This window comes from Parasteatoda tepidariorum, chromosome 6 (assembly GCF_982258835.1).
Source record: "Parasteatoda tepidariorum strain Cologne lab strain chromosome 6, Ptep-v5.0, whole genome shotgun sequence".
Taxonomy (NCBI): Eukaryota; Metazoa; Arthropoda; class Arachnida; order Araneae; family Theridiidae; genus Parasteatoda; species Parasteatoda tepidariorum.
Window position 1 is genome coordinate 27185957 of NC_141760.1, and position 21403 is coordinate 27207359.

Here is a 21403-nt window from a genome sequence, read left to right on the forward strand (position 1 = left end):
TAAATCATCGTACAAAAGAAGTTTTCAAAGTGCTAAATCTCAAGTGAAAAAAATCAATTTGAAAAATGTATCGATTTTAAAAAAATTGAGAGGAAGAAAACAACATTTTAATAATAAATTCCCACAGCTAATTTTTTTTTAAAAAAAAATTACATTCAAGATGGAAAAAATATGATGTTTAATTTAACTGGTATAAAATGACACTCTCAATAAACACTGAATAAAGACTTTATTTTCTTTTATAGTTAATATAGAGACATTTACATAAACTCATTTACATTGAAAAAGTATGGCATATTTTATATTATGTGGATTAACAAGTACGTCATAACAAGCACATGAATTAAATGAATGCAATTTAAAATGTATACAATTAACATGTATAATTTGTTTTTTTTTCTAATACAAATATCAGTTTGTTTCAATATTATTTCCTTAAACATTAAATGTAGGTTCAGAGCCATATTTAAAGTTAACAAAAATTTGCTGATAAAATTGCGTAGTGAATATCAAGTGTTTTCTATTATTGCATATCGCATTTCTAACAATTTGGGTTTAGGTAATATCAGAAAGGGATCATAATTAATAGTAGGATAAATTATGATCCCTTTCTATTTATCATTCTAATAAGAATTTCATCTTAAAAATATATGCATTTTTTCTGCATATAAATATAGGGAAACGTATTTATATTGTCAACTTTAATTCGATGTTATATCAAAGTTTTCTCTCTCTCTTTTGTTAGAACATTTTATTAAAAATATTTTATATTTCATTCTTCAAAATAAAACGAACAATTTTTTTAATATTTTTTCCATTCCACAAATAGTTGAAAATAAAAGTCTGAAGTATATTCAGTCTGTCACTGGGTTATGAAATCTCTCAACATAAATCATTTAGGTATAATTAGAAGTACATTCTGCAAGTCCTTTCAAGTCCAGCAAGAAAAGTGCACAAGAACATTTCTTGCGCAATTTATAAATATAAAAACTTGCTTTTTTTCAATAAGTTGTATTTACTTTTTAATATTTTATGAAAATGAATACCTAAGTGTACAAAAATTAAAAAAAAACTATTTTCTTAATTAATCCGCCAAGACCTGTAATATTACAACTAAGTTCATATAATTTCGTATGCACTGAAAAAGTAATTTATTTATTTGATTTTTATTAAAATAAAGTTTTAAATTTGATTTTGTAGTAAACAAGCTCTCTTAAAATAAAACATATATATATTGATTATTTACATACATTTATAAAAATACCTGTCTTACTTAGTTATACATAAATATTTAAATAAAAAATAAGAATTTAAAATTTTATGGTAAAAACTAGTTCTTTTTCTCAATTTATTTTTCTCTTTTCTTCAATAAAATCTTGTTTCCCTAAAAGCTCATTTTATAAAACTTCAAATACGAATCTTTGCTAATTTTTTAGTGAAATTCGGTTTAAAATAGTAATATTACAATGCTTTAATTTAAACAGTTAATGCTAAATTTATTTGTTTCATAAAGATATTACTATTTACAAAATTTTAGGACAAATGCTAATTTTAAGTTTATCCTTAAACTATCCTCTTTTAAGTAGTATATGTATATATATGTTTAAGAAATCAAAATTATATATAATTTGTACTATAAATAATAAATTAGCCTTTAACTACAATTTAAATTATTTTAAGTTTGGTGGGCTATAAAGAATTTTTAAATATTTTACAAATTTGAAATTAATAAATCTAATGAAAACTCTTACCATTATAACATGCTGGGGCTGTTAAAATGTATCTCCATTCTCAATATTTCTAAATAAGTTCTCATTTTCATAAATGTTAAACGAAAATTTGGTGTAAATTTAACAAATACGCCATTATTAAATATTTTTACCCTGATTTTAAGAAATTTTATAGTAATGAAAGCGGTGGGCATTATGAAGCATCTGCACAATTTCATGATAAATAATTAAATTGGAATAGTGGTCAGACTAACAACTTGGTTTTAATTTTTAGGCAATATATTTCTTCTTCGTGTTAAGTAAGTATTCACAGAATAAAAAAACTCGATAACATGAAATAACAAAGTAACAAGACGAAACAAAAATCACAGTACAATAGATCAAACAAGCCCGTCAGGCTGGTTTTTTTTTTTAAAAAATTTGTAAAAAAAATTTTACACAAAATTTAAACCTGACAAACAGCTCTTGGGTCTTTTAATAGTAACTTAAGCAACACTAACAAAAAAAACTTAACAGTGTATAGGTTCTCATACCAGTTAATAACAAAGAAATCTGGAAAAATTTAGCAAATTTACCTCAATTTCCTGGCTACATATAACGTTTGATAAAACTTCAACGAAACAAAGGATTATTTGAAAATACTTTTCCCTGAAAAAAGGATTTATGTAAAATTTCTCCTAAACACCGCAAAATCGTTCCTTGTAAGGTTGTTTTTTTTTTAAAAAAAAGTTTCATTAAATTCAAGAACGATTCTAGTTGAAAATTAATTATTGATAGAATAACTAATGACATCATTTTACAATCAAAATATAAGACTACAATAAGAAAAAAACAATTTTTCAATCAATATTACAACTTATCTCCAACACATTAAAAAATACAGTCTTAACATCATCAAAAAACAGCAAAAAGCTCCACACCACAACAAAATAAGCTTCAAAGACAAGCCGTAGAAATCAGAAAAAATTCAAGTTCATTTCTCGTAATTTCTTGCAGCAGTTTCGGCCTTAAGTCTTAAAGAACAATTAGTATATTATATAAGTCTCACTTATATAAATATATTCTCAGATTTTTAATCTTAGTCTGTGGCACTAGAACTTACACTTTGTTGTCAAATTTCAAACTTTTTATTCTTCTTTTGTGGCACTAGAACTTGACATACTTGGTTGGCCAGTTCTGAGTTTTCTTGCGCTAACAACTGATCGAGAAGCTGATTTGCGATCATAAGCTAATCCAAGACACGCCATGGCATCGATGAATGCAGTAGTTACATTATATTTAATGCCATATTCGCTGGTAGCGTAATCATATGGGAAAGTATGGTGGTAATTGTGGAAACCTTCACCAACTGCGCCAAGGACTACAAGAGGATTTTCCCTGGGGTTGATGTTGACATCGAAAGGTCGAGTGCCCCACATGTGAGCGGCACTGTTCACAAGCCAAGTTTGGTTAAGAGTGAAACATAATCGAAATATTGTGGCCACGAAGAGAGCGTTTTTAAATGTTTCACCCCAGAAATACATTGGAACGATGGTAGGCAAGATGAAGCAGCACAAAAGAACTAGTTTCAAGTAGTACCTAAAGCAACAAGTGATAAAAAATTAGATTTTAACTAAATGTTTTCACTACATTTTTCAAAAATAAATACGTATCGCCAAGAAAAGCAGGTTTAATCGTTGTGCTAGATAGAAAACGGCTTATAGAGAAAAGTTGCTTAATTCTTCTTTTTTTTTTTCAAATCATATATCCGTAGCCTTGTAACTTTGAACCCAATCCAGCCGACAAGCGAACTCCTGCATAAAGTATTGGGAGAAATTTGCCTTTGTGGAGGACTTTTTGATGAAACTAACCCACATTTGCGTTAAGGAAAACCACGAAAACCTCCCATGGTTAGTCTGACGGCAAGGAGACTCTAACCCATGATCCGTTTACCATGCAAATATTTTACATCAGCACTGGGGTCGGTACGAGCCGGGTGCAGAATTCGTATCAACCAACCATCGCTGGGATTCAGGGGCTCTACGACATTAGTAGTCATAAACCCAAAATTGGATTGGTTGTTCAACGACTGTTATAAAATATAAAATCATATCACCTTTGATTGATTTAGGGTGCAGGTAGAGCGAACTAGCAAACGGTTTCTTAATTCGTACCACTTGCAGAAATTACAAAATTTTTAGCGCTTACTGCACAAATATTATTACAAAAAAAAATTCTAAATAGTCGATGTTCTGTATTTTAATATTAAAATATTTCAAAAAATCTCTGTGATTTGTGACTAGTTGAAATTTAAATGTCAAAAGTGGTATGATTTAGTCAACCTTCCTGTATTAGCACGAATAAAATATTTAAAAGAGACAGACAATTTTTTCGGAATTATAACAAGAGTTGCCGGTATTTTTTTTTTAATTCTTGGTGCTTTATAAGTTGGTTTTTACTTTAAAAACAAGACTCTCAATAAAATTCTATTTTTGAAAAAATAAGAGTCTACGATGTATTTAATTTATAATTTTAAAACTACAATTCATTGAAAGACATGGTTTTATGAGTGTTTTTTTTCCTTGCTTGTTTTGTTTTTTACATAAAACAGAACCGTTCATAAAAATTCTGCACAGACCATTGGTTTTTGTGACTTTTTGAAAAATCATAAAGCGGAACAATATCTTCACAAATTCGCAAAAGTACGAGAAAATTTTTTACAATTTCACGAAAGCGGACCTTTCACAAAAAATTCAGAGTAACCTTGTACACGAACATGCAGTTATAGTTATACCTTCAGAAATTTACCCATAGAAAATTCGCGAAGATTTTTCTCACATGTGCCAAAATTTTCAAGGTTCTTTATTTTAAAGAAAACTTACTTTACTTTAAAGAAAAATATATAATGTTAAAAAAAAAAAAATTCTGTGCCTGACCAAAACTCGATGAAAGCTACTTACTTCCTGTGGAATCGGACAATGGGGTCAGCCATAAGATCGCTGAGATCGATGTTTTTTCCTTTCTTGATAACCTCTGGATGTTTTCTGCAAAGCAGCCATCCTACGTGGGCGAAGAAAAATCCTCTTGTCGCGTTATGTGGATCAGCATCTGTTTCAGAGTATTTGTGATGAACTCTGTGATCACGGGCCCATTCATAAATGTCATTCTGCGAAAACAATTACAAAAATTTAAATTCCGTTTCATTTTAAGCACAAATACTACGAAATAAATATACTACGCCACCGAGTCATCATTAATGGTTGTTTATGGCTTTACTGTAATCTAAAAGATGTCAATGTTCATAATTTTGAGCAACATCAATAAAACTTGACAGGAATTATTGGTTATTGAATTAACTATTTTAATAAGTTGCACAACTCAGCAATATTTTTTTATCGTGTCCATGGACAATTAAATTGCCTCGTTTGCCTTCAAAACATCATCCGCAAGCTCCAATACATTATTACTGTAGAGGATCTCAAGAAGTTCTGAAGCCAGTGGCACCATACCCAGTTGTAAAACATATGGGGTAAGGGCTGGGCTCTCGAAAATGTGATCTGGAGTAAGTTGGATATCGGTACAGTTCTTGCAGGAAATATAAGCAATATTTTATTGAGTTCATTTAACATTTCTGTGGTGAAAAGCTTAAACATTAGTTTGGCAGTTTAAAAAAAAGTATTTATTTAAACTTTTACTCTCAAGTTTACGCAATTTCTTCCCTCTCCACACTTTTACCCTCTCCTTAATTATGGATTCGACAAATTTTCTTTTTTCCCCATCGGAAGTATATTCCAACTTCTTGCTGAGTCAAACTGTTGAAGGACAAACCAAGATTTGTCGAAACCATGGTAACGGAGAGGAGAAAAGTATGATGAGTAGGGAAATCAAGTAACCTTATAATGCCTAATTAAATTTTATGAACAAAATTGAGCCAAAAGTATAAAAACCTGCACTGCGTAAAAGCAATTGATCTGCAACATTCGTCGCCATTTTCATAATCAAGAATTACGCCTTTATAATTTCAATATTTTAAGTTGTGTTTCTGTGAGCGTGAATGTAGTATTTTCGTGGTAGAAATTATATTTAATGAGAGGATTAAACTGCTGCTGTACCAAAAAATTTCTAAAATCACGTATCAACGAAATCTAGTTCAAAAACAAGAGGTCATATTCAAGAATTACGATTTCAATAGTTTCATCGTATCAATTATATACTTGCAAACTATTTTTGCATTATATATGATGCGAATCAGATGTAATACAAAAATAAATTGAAGGGGCACATTAAATAAAAAAAAATATGAAAAATAAATAAAAGAAAAAAATTGATACAGAAACAGCCTGATGGCAAAGAAAGAAAATTAATTTTACTCACCTCAAATGCAATGGTATAAATAAAGGCTAAGAATACTCTAAGGGGAAATCTTGCTTTGTAAGATCGATGAGCCCATAGTCTGTGTGCACCCGCAGTCACACCAACGCCAGAGAATAAGTAGAGAATAAACGCTGAAAAGTAATAGATATTCATTAACTCATGAAATCGGTTAGAGAATAATTGATTTGTAAGACATTGAAAAGCATAAAAAAATTCTTAATAAGTCCAGTGGTCAAACAAGAAGGCGTTGCTACCCCCCCCCCTCATGATTACTTGGCAAACGTTTATCTTCCGTGAAGATATGCTGATAATTTTCTATTTGACGCGATTGTTTTTTTTTTACTCCAAAAAACAGTTTTTTCTTTACTTTTTTTTCTTTAATAAGTTTTGGGAAGATTTTCGTATGGGTCTAATCTATTAACCTATAATTATTAATTTATTAATCTATAATTAATAAATTAATCTATTTACACTTTAATATTTCAGTTGTTCTTTCCGCTGTACCAATTTAAAAAATTTCATTAAAAAAATCTATGTTTAATAAAAAATCAATGTTCCGAGTATATAATTAAGCCGATTTTTGATAATGTAACATATCTCAAACTAATTATAAGCTTGAAATAGTCATATCTATTAAATTTCTCAAATACTGTTTCTCACTCAAAAATCCTATTAATCTAATATGTTTGCTAATTTCAAATGTAAGTATAAGATATTAGACACAAAGAAAACAAATATTTCAATTTTAAATTTTTACCTAACAAATTAACATTCCCTATGTGATTATACGATAGAAGCTGTAAACAAAACTATAGGCAGAAGAGCTTAAATAAAAAACAAGTTAATTTTATTTTTACGGCAAACAAATTAACAGATGTGAACATATGATAGAAACTATAAACAAAACTAAAGTCGCACGCATTTAAATAAAAAAAAATGCCAATTTTAAATGTTTGCCTAACAAATTAACATGGCATGTGTGATCATAAGATAGAAACTATAAATAAAACCTATATGCATAAGCACTTAAATAGAAACGATATCAATTTCAAATTCGCAGCTAACAAATTAACACATATGAACATACGATAGAGATTATAAACAAAACTACAGACGTAAACACTTAAAAATAAAACAAAGTTATCAATTTTAAATTCTTGAATAATAATTTAACAGATATGAACATACGATAGAAACGATAAACAATATTAAAACTTAAATAAAATAAAAATATATCAATTTTAAATTTTAGCCTAACAGATTAACACTGCATATGTGATCATAAGATAGAAACTATAAACAAAGCTATAGGCAGAAATACTTAAATAAAAACATTATCAATTTTTAATTCGCAGCAAATAAATTAACAGTTGTTAACATACGATAGAAACTATAAATAAAACTACATACATACACAAAAATTAAAAAAAAGAAGAAAAAAATTTCTATCGTATGTTCAAAACGAATTAACAGATGTGAACATACGATACAAGCTATAAACTGTATTAAACTTTAATAATAAAGACAAAAAATTTTTAATTTTTGCGAAACAAAGTAACATTGGAAATGTGAACATTAGATGGAAACTATAAAGAATTAAATAAAAAAAGATATAAAATTTAAAATATTAAAAGATATAAAACTTAAAATCTTACCAAATAAATTTGTTTGCCACATTGCAGATGTGAACATGAGATAGAAACCATAAACAGCTGCCATATGCAGGTATGCAAAGAGAATGACATTACGCCATACTATCTGAGTGGGTACTGGCTTCTGTGCTTCAATAACATCCACTTTGTCACAATCATCTCTTACATCAGTTTCGTGGTTTGAAAATGCAGGAGAAACTTCGGTTTCTAATTTATCTCCAGCAATAACAGACTGAGGTTCAGTCTGGGTGGTAGTAACGGTGGTACACGATAGAGGAGGCATTGTCACGAGTTTGAGGATTGTATAAATTACCTAAAATATAAAATTGCATAACATTAGTTGATATTGAAACTTTGACATTACTATTTAAATATTCAAAACAATTATTATTATCAGGTCTCCAAGTGAAGAACAAAATACAAAAGGAGAATATTCATTTATTTTTTTTTTTACCGTCATAGCTTGCAAGGCACTTGAGTTATCTTTTGAAAATGACGAAAATGATTTAACTTAAAAATTGAGAAAATCGTCAAAATAATTACTTCAACTTATTTTAAGACTTGTTTCGTTGTATGAAGTTAAGCTATGAATCTGTCAATTATACTTTTCCATTACCTGCGGCTACCAAGATGAAACTCTTGAACTTCTCAAAATTTGAAGAAATTGAACCAATTTATGTCAATCAACTTATCTTACATCAGTGACATAAAGAGTTTAAGTAGGCAGAGAAAAAAATCGAACCTAGCTCCATATCTTTTGAGCATAATTCAATAATACGTAAAAAATGTGTTACTCCTATGCAAAATTGTTCAAGCATTCTGTTTCGGTTTCCAATAATGTTTCATTGGTAACGAATCACAATGCTTTGAAATATGTGTGCACTTAATTGATCTTTCCATTTTATCAAAATTAACTTTGAAGATGTCATTTAATTTCGAGGAATGCTTAGGATGAAGATTTGAATAAATCCTCCCTGTCAAGTAATGCTGCTAGTAATTAAAAATAATTGATAGCTATATGATTGGAGACAGTAACATAAGTTCTCTTATGGGAAAGAAGGTAGAACTAACATTAAACAAGATAAATCTCGAACACTTTGAATAACTTTCGATCGCGTCTTTATGCAATACAGAAAGTTTTTAATTTAATAGTGTAGGTTGAACTCTACTTTTTTAAATAAAAATTAATTAGCAGTGATAACCATTAACATACTCTCTCCTAAGGTGCGGCGACACCGGGCAACCAGAATTCAGTTAAAATTACCAATTCATTCAAGTTGATTAAATTTTTAAAATTGGAACAATTTGTAATATTTAACATTTTTTGAGTTTTACATTAAGAATTTAATTATAATTTTAGTTATATTCTTAAATATTACATGCAGATAAATTTGTAATATTTCATATTGTTTCATATTGTTGATTTGATATTGTTTCATATTATGCTCTTCTATTATAGAAAACCTATCAATGGCCAAAGGGTGCCCAAATTGGCGATCATTCTGGGCAGATCTCAAAATTCATTTTAATTCACAAGTTCATTCAAATCAATAAAATTTCAAAATTTAAACAAATTGTAACATTTTACACTAAACAAACATTTAATATCATATTTTAATCTTTAATTGTGCTTTCAATGTTACATGCGTAAGATTGAAATCTATAATCTATCTTGACATCTATAATTCGTATTCTTTCGTAAACTCAATGTTATTCATAGCAAGAAATTACGAATATTAACATTTGTTTTGTTTCTTTCATCAGGGTTGGTAAAACCCTAAGCACGACCTTGAAAATACCAAAAGTAACTTTCATTATAAAATATCTAAAGAAACAAAAATAAAAGCGAACTTAAAATGTCGCATCAAACATATTTTTTTTAAAAAGAGAAAAACTGTCAAGTTCCCATTTTAGAAATAAAGCTTTACAAATTGTGTTAAAATATTATATAATTTCATCGTGTTAACTAAAAGTCTCAGTCAGTTAAAGTAAACAGAATCTGGAGTACTAAGGAAGGTCGAGACTACGGAATCCTTTTTCAATCAATACAACGGCACGTGTAAGGAGTAATTTCTATGACAGTGACAGCTAAACAAAGGAACGCTTTTAAGAAAGATGTCCAAACTCTCATAAATATTAGCACTTATTTTGAATTGAATATCAAAATTAAATCAAGGAAACAAAAGGAAAACAGATCTAAAATGGTAGTTTATTATTTTTTTCTGGAACAATTGCGACCTTTGGCTGCGTAAATAGAATATCCTTTTCAAGGTTTCAATTTTTTTTGCAATACATATTAATAACACGAAACTTCATTATTTTAGTGATTATTATTCCTTATTATGGAGATGAATTATTTGTTAATTATTGTTAGAAAATATCATATTAACGTGCAAACAATATAATATCATAAAACGAGTCATATTTAACGAGCCAACAAAATTTTCTATAATATAATATAATGTAATTTAATAATATATATATATATATATATATATAATACAGTCATGTTATAAAAGTCAACGATATTACCATATTTAATAGAATAATTTTCAACTATCTCCTTAATAATATTAAACGAAATCAAATCTTTTTTTAAATATTAATGAATTTGAATTTCTCTTAACCAGAATTTGATTGATGAATTACAATCCGGTATTTAGGTTCTGATTCTGATTTGAAAAACTATTGTATGCGTATAACATATTAATTTATTAACAAAACGTTCGTTGACATGTAGATGATACAAAATTATGTTTTTTAACTTAACAATAATAAAGAAAATAATTCTCAAATTAGCTATTAAAGAGTAAACGAGAAAAAAATTCTGAACATTTCATCACTTTAAAATGGATTTTTTTAATAGAATTTGATTAATGGATAAAACTCTGATGTTAAATTCCGATTTGAAAGGCACAATCAGAATTCCTGTATGTTTGTATATTACTTAGCAATGGCGTTTAAGATATTTAAAATAAAAATAATATATTTTGAATTTAACTAAATCTATTTTAATGTGCCAAAAAGTGCTACGTAGTAAAAAACTCTAACATAAATTATTAGTTTAGCAACAGAACTTATTTTATAAATTTAAGATATGAAATAAGACAAAATTGAAGTTATAAAAAAAGTAATTTTAAAAAGGAATTAAATTTTTTGAAATGGACATATTTAATCTTGGAAAATTGAAAAAGTGATAAATCACGAATAGTAACGACAGCATTTATTTATTTATTTTTTCAAAAATAAATAATTACTGGATTTATCAACATTGAACTTTATGTGGTAGTGACGTTTGCTATCGGCTTTAACTAGGGTTATGTTACTTTCCAACAATGACAATTCTAAACTCACCAGCAAAGTGACAAATATAAAGAGGGAAATACATCAAAACAAAACTTACTTAAACGAAATTAATTTATATCCTGTTTGTTACATTTCCTGAATCTTAATTAAATATTTCAAGACATCCAGCAAGATTAATTTTCCATAAGGGAGGTACACAAAGAGACTATTATATCACCATCCGTTGTGACGTCACTGGATTAACTACAGGTGTTACTAGGAGATGTGAAATTTCCGCACAAGTTAACTCGCTTAACATACGCACATAGAAGTCCACGTTTTTATGACACGATGACGCTAAGACTTTAAAGACAGACAACTTTATTTAAGGTAGAGTTGAAATCATTAACTTCACGATTATAGATTTTTGATCAAAGAACTGTTTAAGGATCGTTCAAGAATTATACAGCTGCTGACATTTCAGTTCATAGTTTATCCGGTCGCCAGGAGAAAATCCGGAATGCTGCCACCGATGCCATTGCTCTCGGGCTAGAAACATCCCCCAGGAAAGAGACACGAGCATCAAGAACGAGTGACGTCACAGCCGGATCGATTCCAGTGCTGAATGTTCGAAAATGTTTTGTTAAGGATCTGTTTACGGTACGGTCTCAGACCACAAAAAAGGAAAAATAGTTTATCAACTAACAAATCTTGGTCTGTCACTTAATTTTTTCTTCTAGCTTCACAAAAGACACTGAACGAATGATTCGAATAGTATATAGAAATCAAGGCTATGTAATACACATACTTTTATTGTCTTTCGAGATATTTTAGATTAATAATGAACAATGAAAACGATGATTTCTTATAGGTTTATTTCATTTAAGGATTTGCACATTTTTTAACTTAATTTTTAAAAAAAAAATTATTTTTTGTCATCGAGCGTTATCGGTCTTTAAAATTATAGTGTAAGATTACGGGATGGATAAAAATAATAAAACATTTTTCTGTCATATGATTTAGATCTACAATAAAAAATTCCGAATCGAATTACGGTATAGAGTACCGGTACTTTGAGTGCATCATCCGTAAAATCCATTTTGGGGTAAAATCCATTTTTACCGTAAAATATATTACTGCAATTTTTACATTAATATTTATTTAATCAGTGGTTTTACGATAATTATTACAGTAAAATCTGTTTTAGGATAATTATTACATTGAAATCTGTTTTAGGATAATTATTACAGTAAAATCTGTTTTAGGATAATTATTACAGTAAAATCTGTTTTAGGATAATTATTACAGTAAAAACTAAGATATATTTTTTGTTCCGGAGATATTTCGTTTTGTAACATGTTGAGGTTAAAATGAATTTTACGGTAAAAAGTACAGACATTATGAAAGCCGGTACTTTTTACTGTAATTCGATCCGAAATTTTTTACAGATTAGTCAAAATCAGAATTATTCACTTAGGATGATTTCCGCATTAAATGCAGACCTAATTTTAGTCTTTCACCGATAGAAATACGAAAGATATCAAAACAAGAAAAAAAGAACATTTTGAACGATATCAAAATATCACAAAAGATTTAAAACTCACCTGGAAAATTAGATAATGGAATAATGTAAGGCCCTTGATAGGCTCTTGGCTGTTTTTTTTTAAAGAAAAAAAAATATTGCTTTGCGAAATAAGTTTTCAAAGTATTTTAAATCACCTGATTATCTTCAGTTTGAATTATGGAGTAACTTTACGATTTTGCTGAGAAAAAATGAATTTATTCCTCTACATCATCAGAAAATTAATTTAAAAAATATTCAAAGTCATGTGAGGTGATTATAAACAACATGTCATGACAAAATAACTCAAACTTATGTCATGAGAAAAGAATAATTTTAAAGCTCTAGCACGTCGCTTGCAATTTTATTTAAAAGAAATTAATTAATTTCAGTGAATCATCTGAAAAAAATTAAAATATTTAAAATCATGTGATGATAATCAGTTTGAATTATCATCATTGAATACAAACATTTGCAATTCTATTTCGACAATATTAATTAATTTCACTGAATCATTAGAAAATTTAAAATATTTAAAATCACGTGATTATAATCAGTGATTATAATCAGTTTGAATTATGGAGTAACTTTGCGATTTTGCTGAGAAGAAATGAATTAATTCTTCTACATTATCAGAAAAATAATTTTAAAAATATTCGAAATCGCGACTCATGTCTCGATAAAGCTCAGCCATGCTGCTTGCAATTTTATTTAGAAATTAATTATGTTCACTGAATCATCAGAAAAAAAAATTTAACGATTTAAAACCACGTGATTGTAATCGGCTTTTACAATCAAAAATGGAATAAGCTTAAACCTACGCTAAGTTCTTTGCGATTTTCTTTAGAATAAATTAGTTTATTACTTTATGTCACAAGAGAGTATCTTTTTTTAAATTATAAAACCACGTGATTATAATCACATGGAAATATTTCTGCGGTGTCTTAGAAAGTCAAAAAAAGTTTTGTTTAAAACTCATGTTAAAATTGCGCCATACCACAGGAGGCACTTTTTCTCGCAGTATATTCTATTTTACCTCCATAAATAATTTAAATTTAAAGTAGAGGAAACTTTGAGTTCAAGTAAACCTAGAGTAAGCGCCATAAAGTTTCAATGGCTGAAAAAAATATTTGGAACTATCAAAATGCAAACAAATTATTGAAGATAGAGCTTCCCCATTGCGTAATCCTTAGTTGTCTTCTCATATCATATATATATATATATATATATATATATATATATATATATATATATATATATATATATATATATATATATATATATATATATATATATATATATATATATATATATATATATATATATGTTTGGAAAAATGTATATATATATATATGTTTGAAAAAAAAGGAAAGGATTGGAAAGGTTTGTGTGAAATCACTTTTTCTACTAAATTACTGATAATAATAAATTTTAAATTACTTATATATTTAAAATATAAGAGAAGTTGATTATACAGAAGGTAAGTAAGATGAGTTGTTTATACAGAAGGTAAGAAGGTAAAATGTAGAATCCTCTTAAGCGCTGATCGATTTTACTTCCGCAGAACTGAACCTAAAGCTTTGCATAATTCTTAGAAAAAGATGAACATCTTATAACCTTTAAAAATGAGGTTGAGATGAGCTCATGCATGTCTTTCGAACTTAGAAATTCGAAAGATAATAAATCTCGTTTAAGATATTGAAAGTGTTTTGAGAATATGGTTCAACGAGTTTGTCATGACTAGTCCCAAAGGAGCATCACTTGCTCGCTTTTCCTTTGAACAACGGGAGAGGTTAACAGAGCTTGTAATGCAGGAAAACAGACAAATCAGCCAAACAGAACTGATAACCGTAGATAATCTTCGATTCTTGTAAATCAGGGATATCTTCTATTTTGAACTGTCAAAGCATTAAGTTTACTGTTAAAGCTTTTTAAGCTAACGTTTGTTGTCAAAATTTGAGGTAATATTTAATAGGAAATATAAATAAAATTAGTTCAATCCGACAGTAAATGAGTAATTACTCGGGATCAGGCTTCTTCATATTATTTTTTATTTTATTTTATCAGGCGTTCCAACCCGATTCTGAGTTTATTTCAACTCCGTAGCCTTGTAATTTTGAACCCAACTATGAAGACAGGGGCACCCCGAATCAAGTATTGGGAGGGGCTAACTTTCCTGGAGGGCTTTTTGATGCCCACATTTGCGTTGCATAAGGAAAACCACGAAAACCTCGTGCGAATAGCCCGAGAGCAAAAGAGGACTCTCACCCATGATCCCTCTATCATTGGGAATATTTTTCTTCAGCACTACGGTCGGTGCGAGCCTGGTGCAGAATTTAGACAGACCAGCCATTGCTGAGATTTGAACCGTGGACACCTCATGAACACTAGTTCGTCAATATAAATACGACTAAACTGCGGTTATAAACGATAACAATACATGCCAAACTAGAAAATATCGCATTCGTTAATCATAACTATAATTATCGAATATGATAATTTCGTGATCAATATCGATAATATAACGTATCAATAATACGTCAATATTATACATCAATATTTTATGAATTGATAATTATTGAATAGGATTATACTGTCAGTGCAGATAAATTTTATATAAGAAACAAAAACACTTATTTATATAAAAATTGTATAAATTAGTTATGTAAAGAATATTATGATATATGAATATTAGGTAAAAAATGTTATGTTATATTGTTAAATATCAATATTTTTTATAATTCACAGCGTTATTAAATTTTCTACTTTTCGATTATAAGGAAGTGATCCTGTTAGATACTCGGAAAAGCAGTCCAATACATGGTCACAGTTACCGTTAAGTAACTTTTATTCTTTGTTTTTCGTTGTAAGGAAGTTTTCGTTTTAGTTTAAATTTCTAAATAATAATGTTTTTTAGATAAAATTATTTAAATTTTATGCTCATGCTAAACCCAAGAGGAGACAACAAGCTTTAGAATTGTATGACAAGTTGAGTTAATATGTAATATTGAACATATTAATTACTATTATTATCATGAGTTCAAACCTGTAAAGTAAGCCAAAACGCATCTATAATAAAAGTTCAAAATACAGGGAAAAAGAAACTCAACGTTCTTGCCAGTTACATTTCGATAACTTTTAAATTCCGCTAGTGAGCAACCTTTAAATACCGTATTTATCGCTCAAAAGACAATCAGATTTTCCTCACTGTTGCCTAGTGATAATTATTACTAGAAAATTGAACAATTCGGATATATGAATTCGACACAATTTATAAGCCACTGCTTAAATCGAAATCTGAAGTAAGAACTAACGATGTTTTAATTGGTTCGAATTACGTACTACAACAATTGCATCATATGTTTTAATTCAAGCAGAGAGTGATTGGATATTTAACGATTATTGCAATTTGTTTTCCCACTCTCTACTTTTAAATAAATTTAAGATATTAAGTTTTAAAAAAAAAAAAAACGATGAGCAATTTTTATTGCAATAGGAAGTCGGGTTAACAGACAATATTTAATATTGTCACTAAAATGTATAATAATGAGTTCCTTAGTGCTCAGTATTATTGTAACCTTTCGCCACACTGTAGTTAAATAGAAGTAATTTTATTTGATTTTCCTAGTCAATGAAATAATTTATCCCGAAGTTTTGATTTTTAAGTGAAAAAATATTTCTTTATGTCACCAATGTCCTGCAGTAATGCTTTTTTTAGGTAGGTATTTGAAGTATCTAAAAAAAACTTTGTTTAGGTAGGTGTTTGCAGTACGTAAAGAAATCTGTCTCCTATCTTGCGACTAATTTTTTTTTAATTACAAAATTTCCCCACTATTTTATAACAAATTAACCCGTTTCTGCTTACGTTCTTTTAATAACGTTTCGTATTTTTTTTTAAAAAGTAAAAAATGGCAGCAAAAATATTTTTATTTATATTTATTTTGCAGAAATAAGATAATTCTCTCTCTCATATACTACTAATACAAAAATAGTTTTGCTTTGATTTGAAGCTTACGTACACGGCCTCAATAAAGCCGATTAATAGGTAACTCAAAATATCCACTTGATTTAAACATTTACGAACTATCATTTTTTACTTCATCACAAAATATTCGTGAATTAATACATAAATTATTTCGGAAGATGATTTTAAACGATCTCTAATCGTTCCATACAGACCTACTTCTGCTCTAGATCAAAAAAAAAAAAAAATTATTTAATATTTTTAAGTTTAAAAATATAAAGCTTATTGAAAGGTATTATTTAGAATCAAAAATTTCTTGGTCTAAGAATTTCAATTCTTCATCAATTGCAAAAGTGATAAATATATTGTTTCCGATTCAATACAATTTTATTTCGGTGAAGCAAACCGGGAAAGTAGTTCATAACGTGTCTAGATTTAACAACTAGTAAGAAGAAACAAAGAAACCAATTTAGATATCGATTGTAAAACTTATTGACCTTGACAGTGAAGAAATAAAACTCGTTACTTACTAAAATAGCCTTGCATTGTACGTTGCCTTCAATGGCGGAAGAAAAAACTAACTTCTTTACGTTAGGAGTAGTGGATTCATAGTTTCCATTAAGAAATAGAAACATAATTTAGATTGTTATTTAGAAAGTCGTTTAAATAATTATTTTTCCTCGGGGTTTAAAATTTGTTTTTCCCCTCATTCTATTCCGACCTTTCATCTATTTTCGCTTCAATCAACTGACATGTTATTGGTCAGATATTATATTATTGATATATTTGTCTCAATTTCTACATATCGTCGTAGATATGCTTTCTTACTATTTATTAAATCTTTCAAACCATTCTAACATGGATAGGAAAAAAAACTCGTAAATTTTACGAAATAATATAAATTTCATTATAACATGTTGCATGAAGTATTTTACATATAGGAAAATTCAAAGATTTTTATTGTCATCAAAATACAAAAACTTTATTACATTAAGAACTAAAAATGGTCTGATATATTTTCTTTTTATGATTAACATTAAATGAATTGGAATTTGTTTTTTGTTTTTTTTATTGTGCTAACTATTATTTTTAAATAGTAACAAGCAAGTAATGCATTATTGATAATTTAAAGATTTTTATTAATTTAAAAAGAGAGACTTCTGAATAAAAATAAACTGAGAATTTTAGAACAAAATAAAAAGGAAAAAAAAGCTTTAAACAGATTACTAAAAATATTAAAAATTCCTTATGTATCAGCAATATTCAAGTAGAAAATAAATTATGTAAAAATTTCAATCGGGATTTTTCTTTTAGATAACTTTAGGGTATGTTCTATAATATACAAACACTAGGAGAATTTTTATTATACCAGGATACCAGGAGAAACTGGCAAACCCAGTAGTATACAGGTAAATCAAGTAGAGTTTGCAGCAGCGTTTATCTAATTTTAATAATAAAGACTAATTTTATAAATTGAAATAAAGACTGGAGATCACGTGAGCTCTCAGCCAGGCTGCTTTAAGTCAGGTTTGAAGCTTACCTCGTAAATGCCAAACAGTAAAATGAAACTTTTTTTTCTTTTGAAGAAAAAAACTCGTATCAAAAGTTTTGAATGGTACTTCTAACTTTCAAAAACAAAAACAAAAAGTTATATTTGCATTTTATATAAGGGAAGTAATACTTTTAGAATAATGCCCTAATTCAAAAACTATTGTCATAAATTTGTTTGAAAAAAATCTTTTGAAACGTTAAATAAAGTTATTTAAATAATGTAGTAATTTGGGTAAATAAAGAAAGTTATATTTCAGCCAACAATTTATTTAACAGATATATTCTATTGGAATCATTTTTCTCTTAAATTCAAGTTATGATTTTTTATTTTAAATGAAACAATATTTTTCGAACTCTTTTGAACTACAAATTATAAAAAACAGCCAAAAATTTGAAAGTTTTGAAAATTTTAAATAAAATTTCAATTTCAAATTTATGCATTATAAATTTATTTATCAATTTGTTAAGCAAATATTCTACTTAATATTTTCTTCCTAAATATTAAGAGGATAAATAAATTTTCAAAAACTGCGCAACGTAAAAGTCATCTTAAAACGAATTTTAAGCTGAGTTTAGTATATTTCAGATGAAATAAAAGTTATTTTGTTAAAAAATAAGGATTTTAAATATTTCATTCATAAAAGATTCTTCAAAACTTAAACTAATATTAACACTAAATGTTTGCGATATTCGATATTAAAGCATAATGTTGCGAAAGCTTTGTAATTCAGAATAAAAATAAATCCTTTTTAATAAAAAAATTAACTTAAATACAATCTCTATACGTTATATCAATAAACATTTCTATCAATAGATGGCGCTTTCTATAACAAAACCAAAACTCACATCCAATTTTATCGAATTGATATTAATAAAGTGCAAAGTTAAGTGGAAAATAGACAAGTGAAGGAGAAAATTCTAATTCGCCGCAATTTAATTATTTTTAAAAATGCTATTCCATACATCAAAATTATAAATATAACTTATTAAATGATCATTACGTGTAAAAAACATTTTCGCTATTTATGAAAAGTCATAAATTAATGAAAAAAGTATTTTCATAAGATTTCTTGAGCTTTTTTTAATAAATAATAATTTTAAATAATTTTTTTAAAACTTATATAGTTAATACATAGTTATGAACGTTTTAAATTATCTATAATTTTCCTTACAAAGTTTCAATAAATATTGCAATTTTTACAAACGCGAAGTTGATTTTGAATTAATATTATAATAAAATCAAAACATGCGAAAAAAATTTTCATTTTTTTCCCTCTAGGATAAAAAAATACGACCCAAACTTTTCTCGAAATTTCAATTTTAAAAAAAATTCTTGATCTCAGTCTTAAGACTTTTTTTTCAAAACTTAAAAAACTTTGTCAAACAGTATTTGTAAAATTCACATTATGCCAACGCTTCTGAATTTTATTCACCCACATCAATAAATTGCATCGACAAATTTTAATTATCCCGAACAAATTTAGCAGCTCTTAAATTCTACATTCGATTAAAACTCAACTTCGATTTAACTAGCAGTTGTTAGAACAATAAACAAAAAAAGGAAATATTATGATCTAAAATGAAAATTATAAAAAACGAGAGAAACAAAAAACCAAACTGAGTATGAAATCGTTTGCTTAGTCGAAAAAAATAAATAGAATAAAAACTAAGCTTTTAAAAAAGCATTTTTTTTTAATTAGAAAAAAATTAATTACATAATCTAAAAAAAAATTAACGGTAAATTATTATATTAAAATTTTACATTATTATAATACATTATTATAATTTTTAAAGATATTAAATAGCAAAAATAAAATAAATTATTACATTTCTAAAGAATTGCAATTCGTTTCATTACGTGTTAAGGTTAAGGAAAACTTGAACGATGTGCAAAATATAAAACTAAATGTTTATTTAAAAAAATAATAATTTCAAATTTTATAAGTGTAACTTCAAAAAATCATTAATTCTATATTACATAGTTAAGATTATTTATCATCTAAAAATAAAAATATTTTACTTACCTAACTATAATACTTCTGGGAGATCAATTTTTTTAGTTTCAACTTCTTTCACTGATTAAAAATATTCACGTTACAATTTGAAGCATCCGAGATCACTGCAAGTCGAATTAATTTATTGAAGCTGCCATCCCATACTATATATATATTTCAAATCTGTCCGAAGTCCATTGACGAAATTTTTAACAAGAATGTAAATAAACACAAATTGAAAACACGAGTTCAATTAATCGGCTTTTCAAATTCTATCAATTTGAATGAGAAGATCCGGAGCAAAGTCAAGCCACTTTCTAAATTTAGAAACAAATACTTATATAAACGAAAGAAGCGGGATTCAAAAATTAACGATAAAAAAAATGATACCGAATAATGAAAAGTGTGACAGACGAGAGTTCAATTCCGATTTACGTAGAGAGCTCAAAGCTCGCCGGCTTGGTTTTTCTATTATAAGAATTCTCATTCCCGTTCTTCACTAAAGTATTCGCTCTCTTGCGTTCGTGACGTCACCGGCTCGGGTCCTGATTTCATTGGCCGGTATGATTGTTATAGAACCACATGGCGTGATCATTTTCAGCCAGGCGAAGTATCGTCTGCTATGGCGTGATGACGATGTTCCAACGTAAACTTTGAAACGGAAACAGAGAAATAATAAAAAAATATTACTTTAGGGATCAAATTCGAAATAATTTTAATTTTAGACTTCGATCACAAGATAGTTTGTTCCAAACAAATCTAAACGTGCAATAGGGCTTTGTCATACTTAATTTCATTTGACCCTTTCTCTTTTCATTTTTTGTTTAATTTCGTGACTTTTTTACTTCATCCGTTCCATTGACAGTAGAGATGATCAGAACGTGAATATCACGTGAGTCGTATGGGGAGCTTTTAATTTTATGCTCTTCTCTATTCGACGTATTACAACATGTTTCTTGTATGATGAAATATTTATTCAAATTGTCGTAAGGTGGAGAAGTGGTCGATGTGGAGAAATTAAGTTATTATTTTGTATGCATTTTCTTGCAGGCCCAAATATTTTTAATTTTTCTAATATATATATGAAATTTTTAATATTTACAGGACATTTTTTAGAAATTAGAAAGAAAAAGAATAAAGAAATGTTTTCTATGACACAGTCATCATTTTTGGTGTGGTGATCTAGCTATTTTTTCGTTTTAACTCAATTATTATTCTTAACATTTATTACCTAGCATGCATGCAAAATTTTTAAATTCCTAAAAATTTTTAAAATTCAATTTTTATCATTTTTTGGGGAAAGAAAAAAAAGT

The 21403-nt window shown here is 27.7% G+C and overlaps 1 protein-coding gene across 5 annotated transcripts in view; it reads right to left on the reverse strand.

Annotated features, from left to right (window-relative positions):
- Positions 1–212: 212 nt before the first annotated feature.
- The window catches only part of LOC107442409 (stearoyl-CoA desaturase 5), a 75838-nt gene continuing 54647 nt past the window's right edge, over positions 213–21403 (reverse strand). For 3 of the 5 annotated variants that reach the window (XM_016055975.4, XM_016055974.4, XM_071178883.2), the window contains exons 2-5: positions 7739–8048; positions 6084–6214; positions 4670–4875; positions 1375–3308 (exon numbers count right to left, since the gene is read on the reverse strand). In XM_016055975.4, the coding sequence (XP_015911461.1) occupies positions 2858–3308; positions 4670–4875; positions 6084–6214; positions 7739–8018 (1068 nt within the window). In that variant the 5' untranslated portion in view covers positions 8019–8048 and the 3' untranslated portion in view covers positions 1375–2857. Of the gene's footprint in view, positions 3309–4669; positions 4876–6083; positions 6215–7738; positions 8049–11138; positions 11588–20120; positions 20637–21403 lie in introns of those variants that run through there. The other 2 variants (XM_016055972.4, XM_016055973.4) reach the window with 2 other exon arrangements.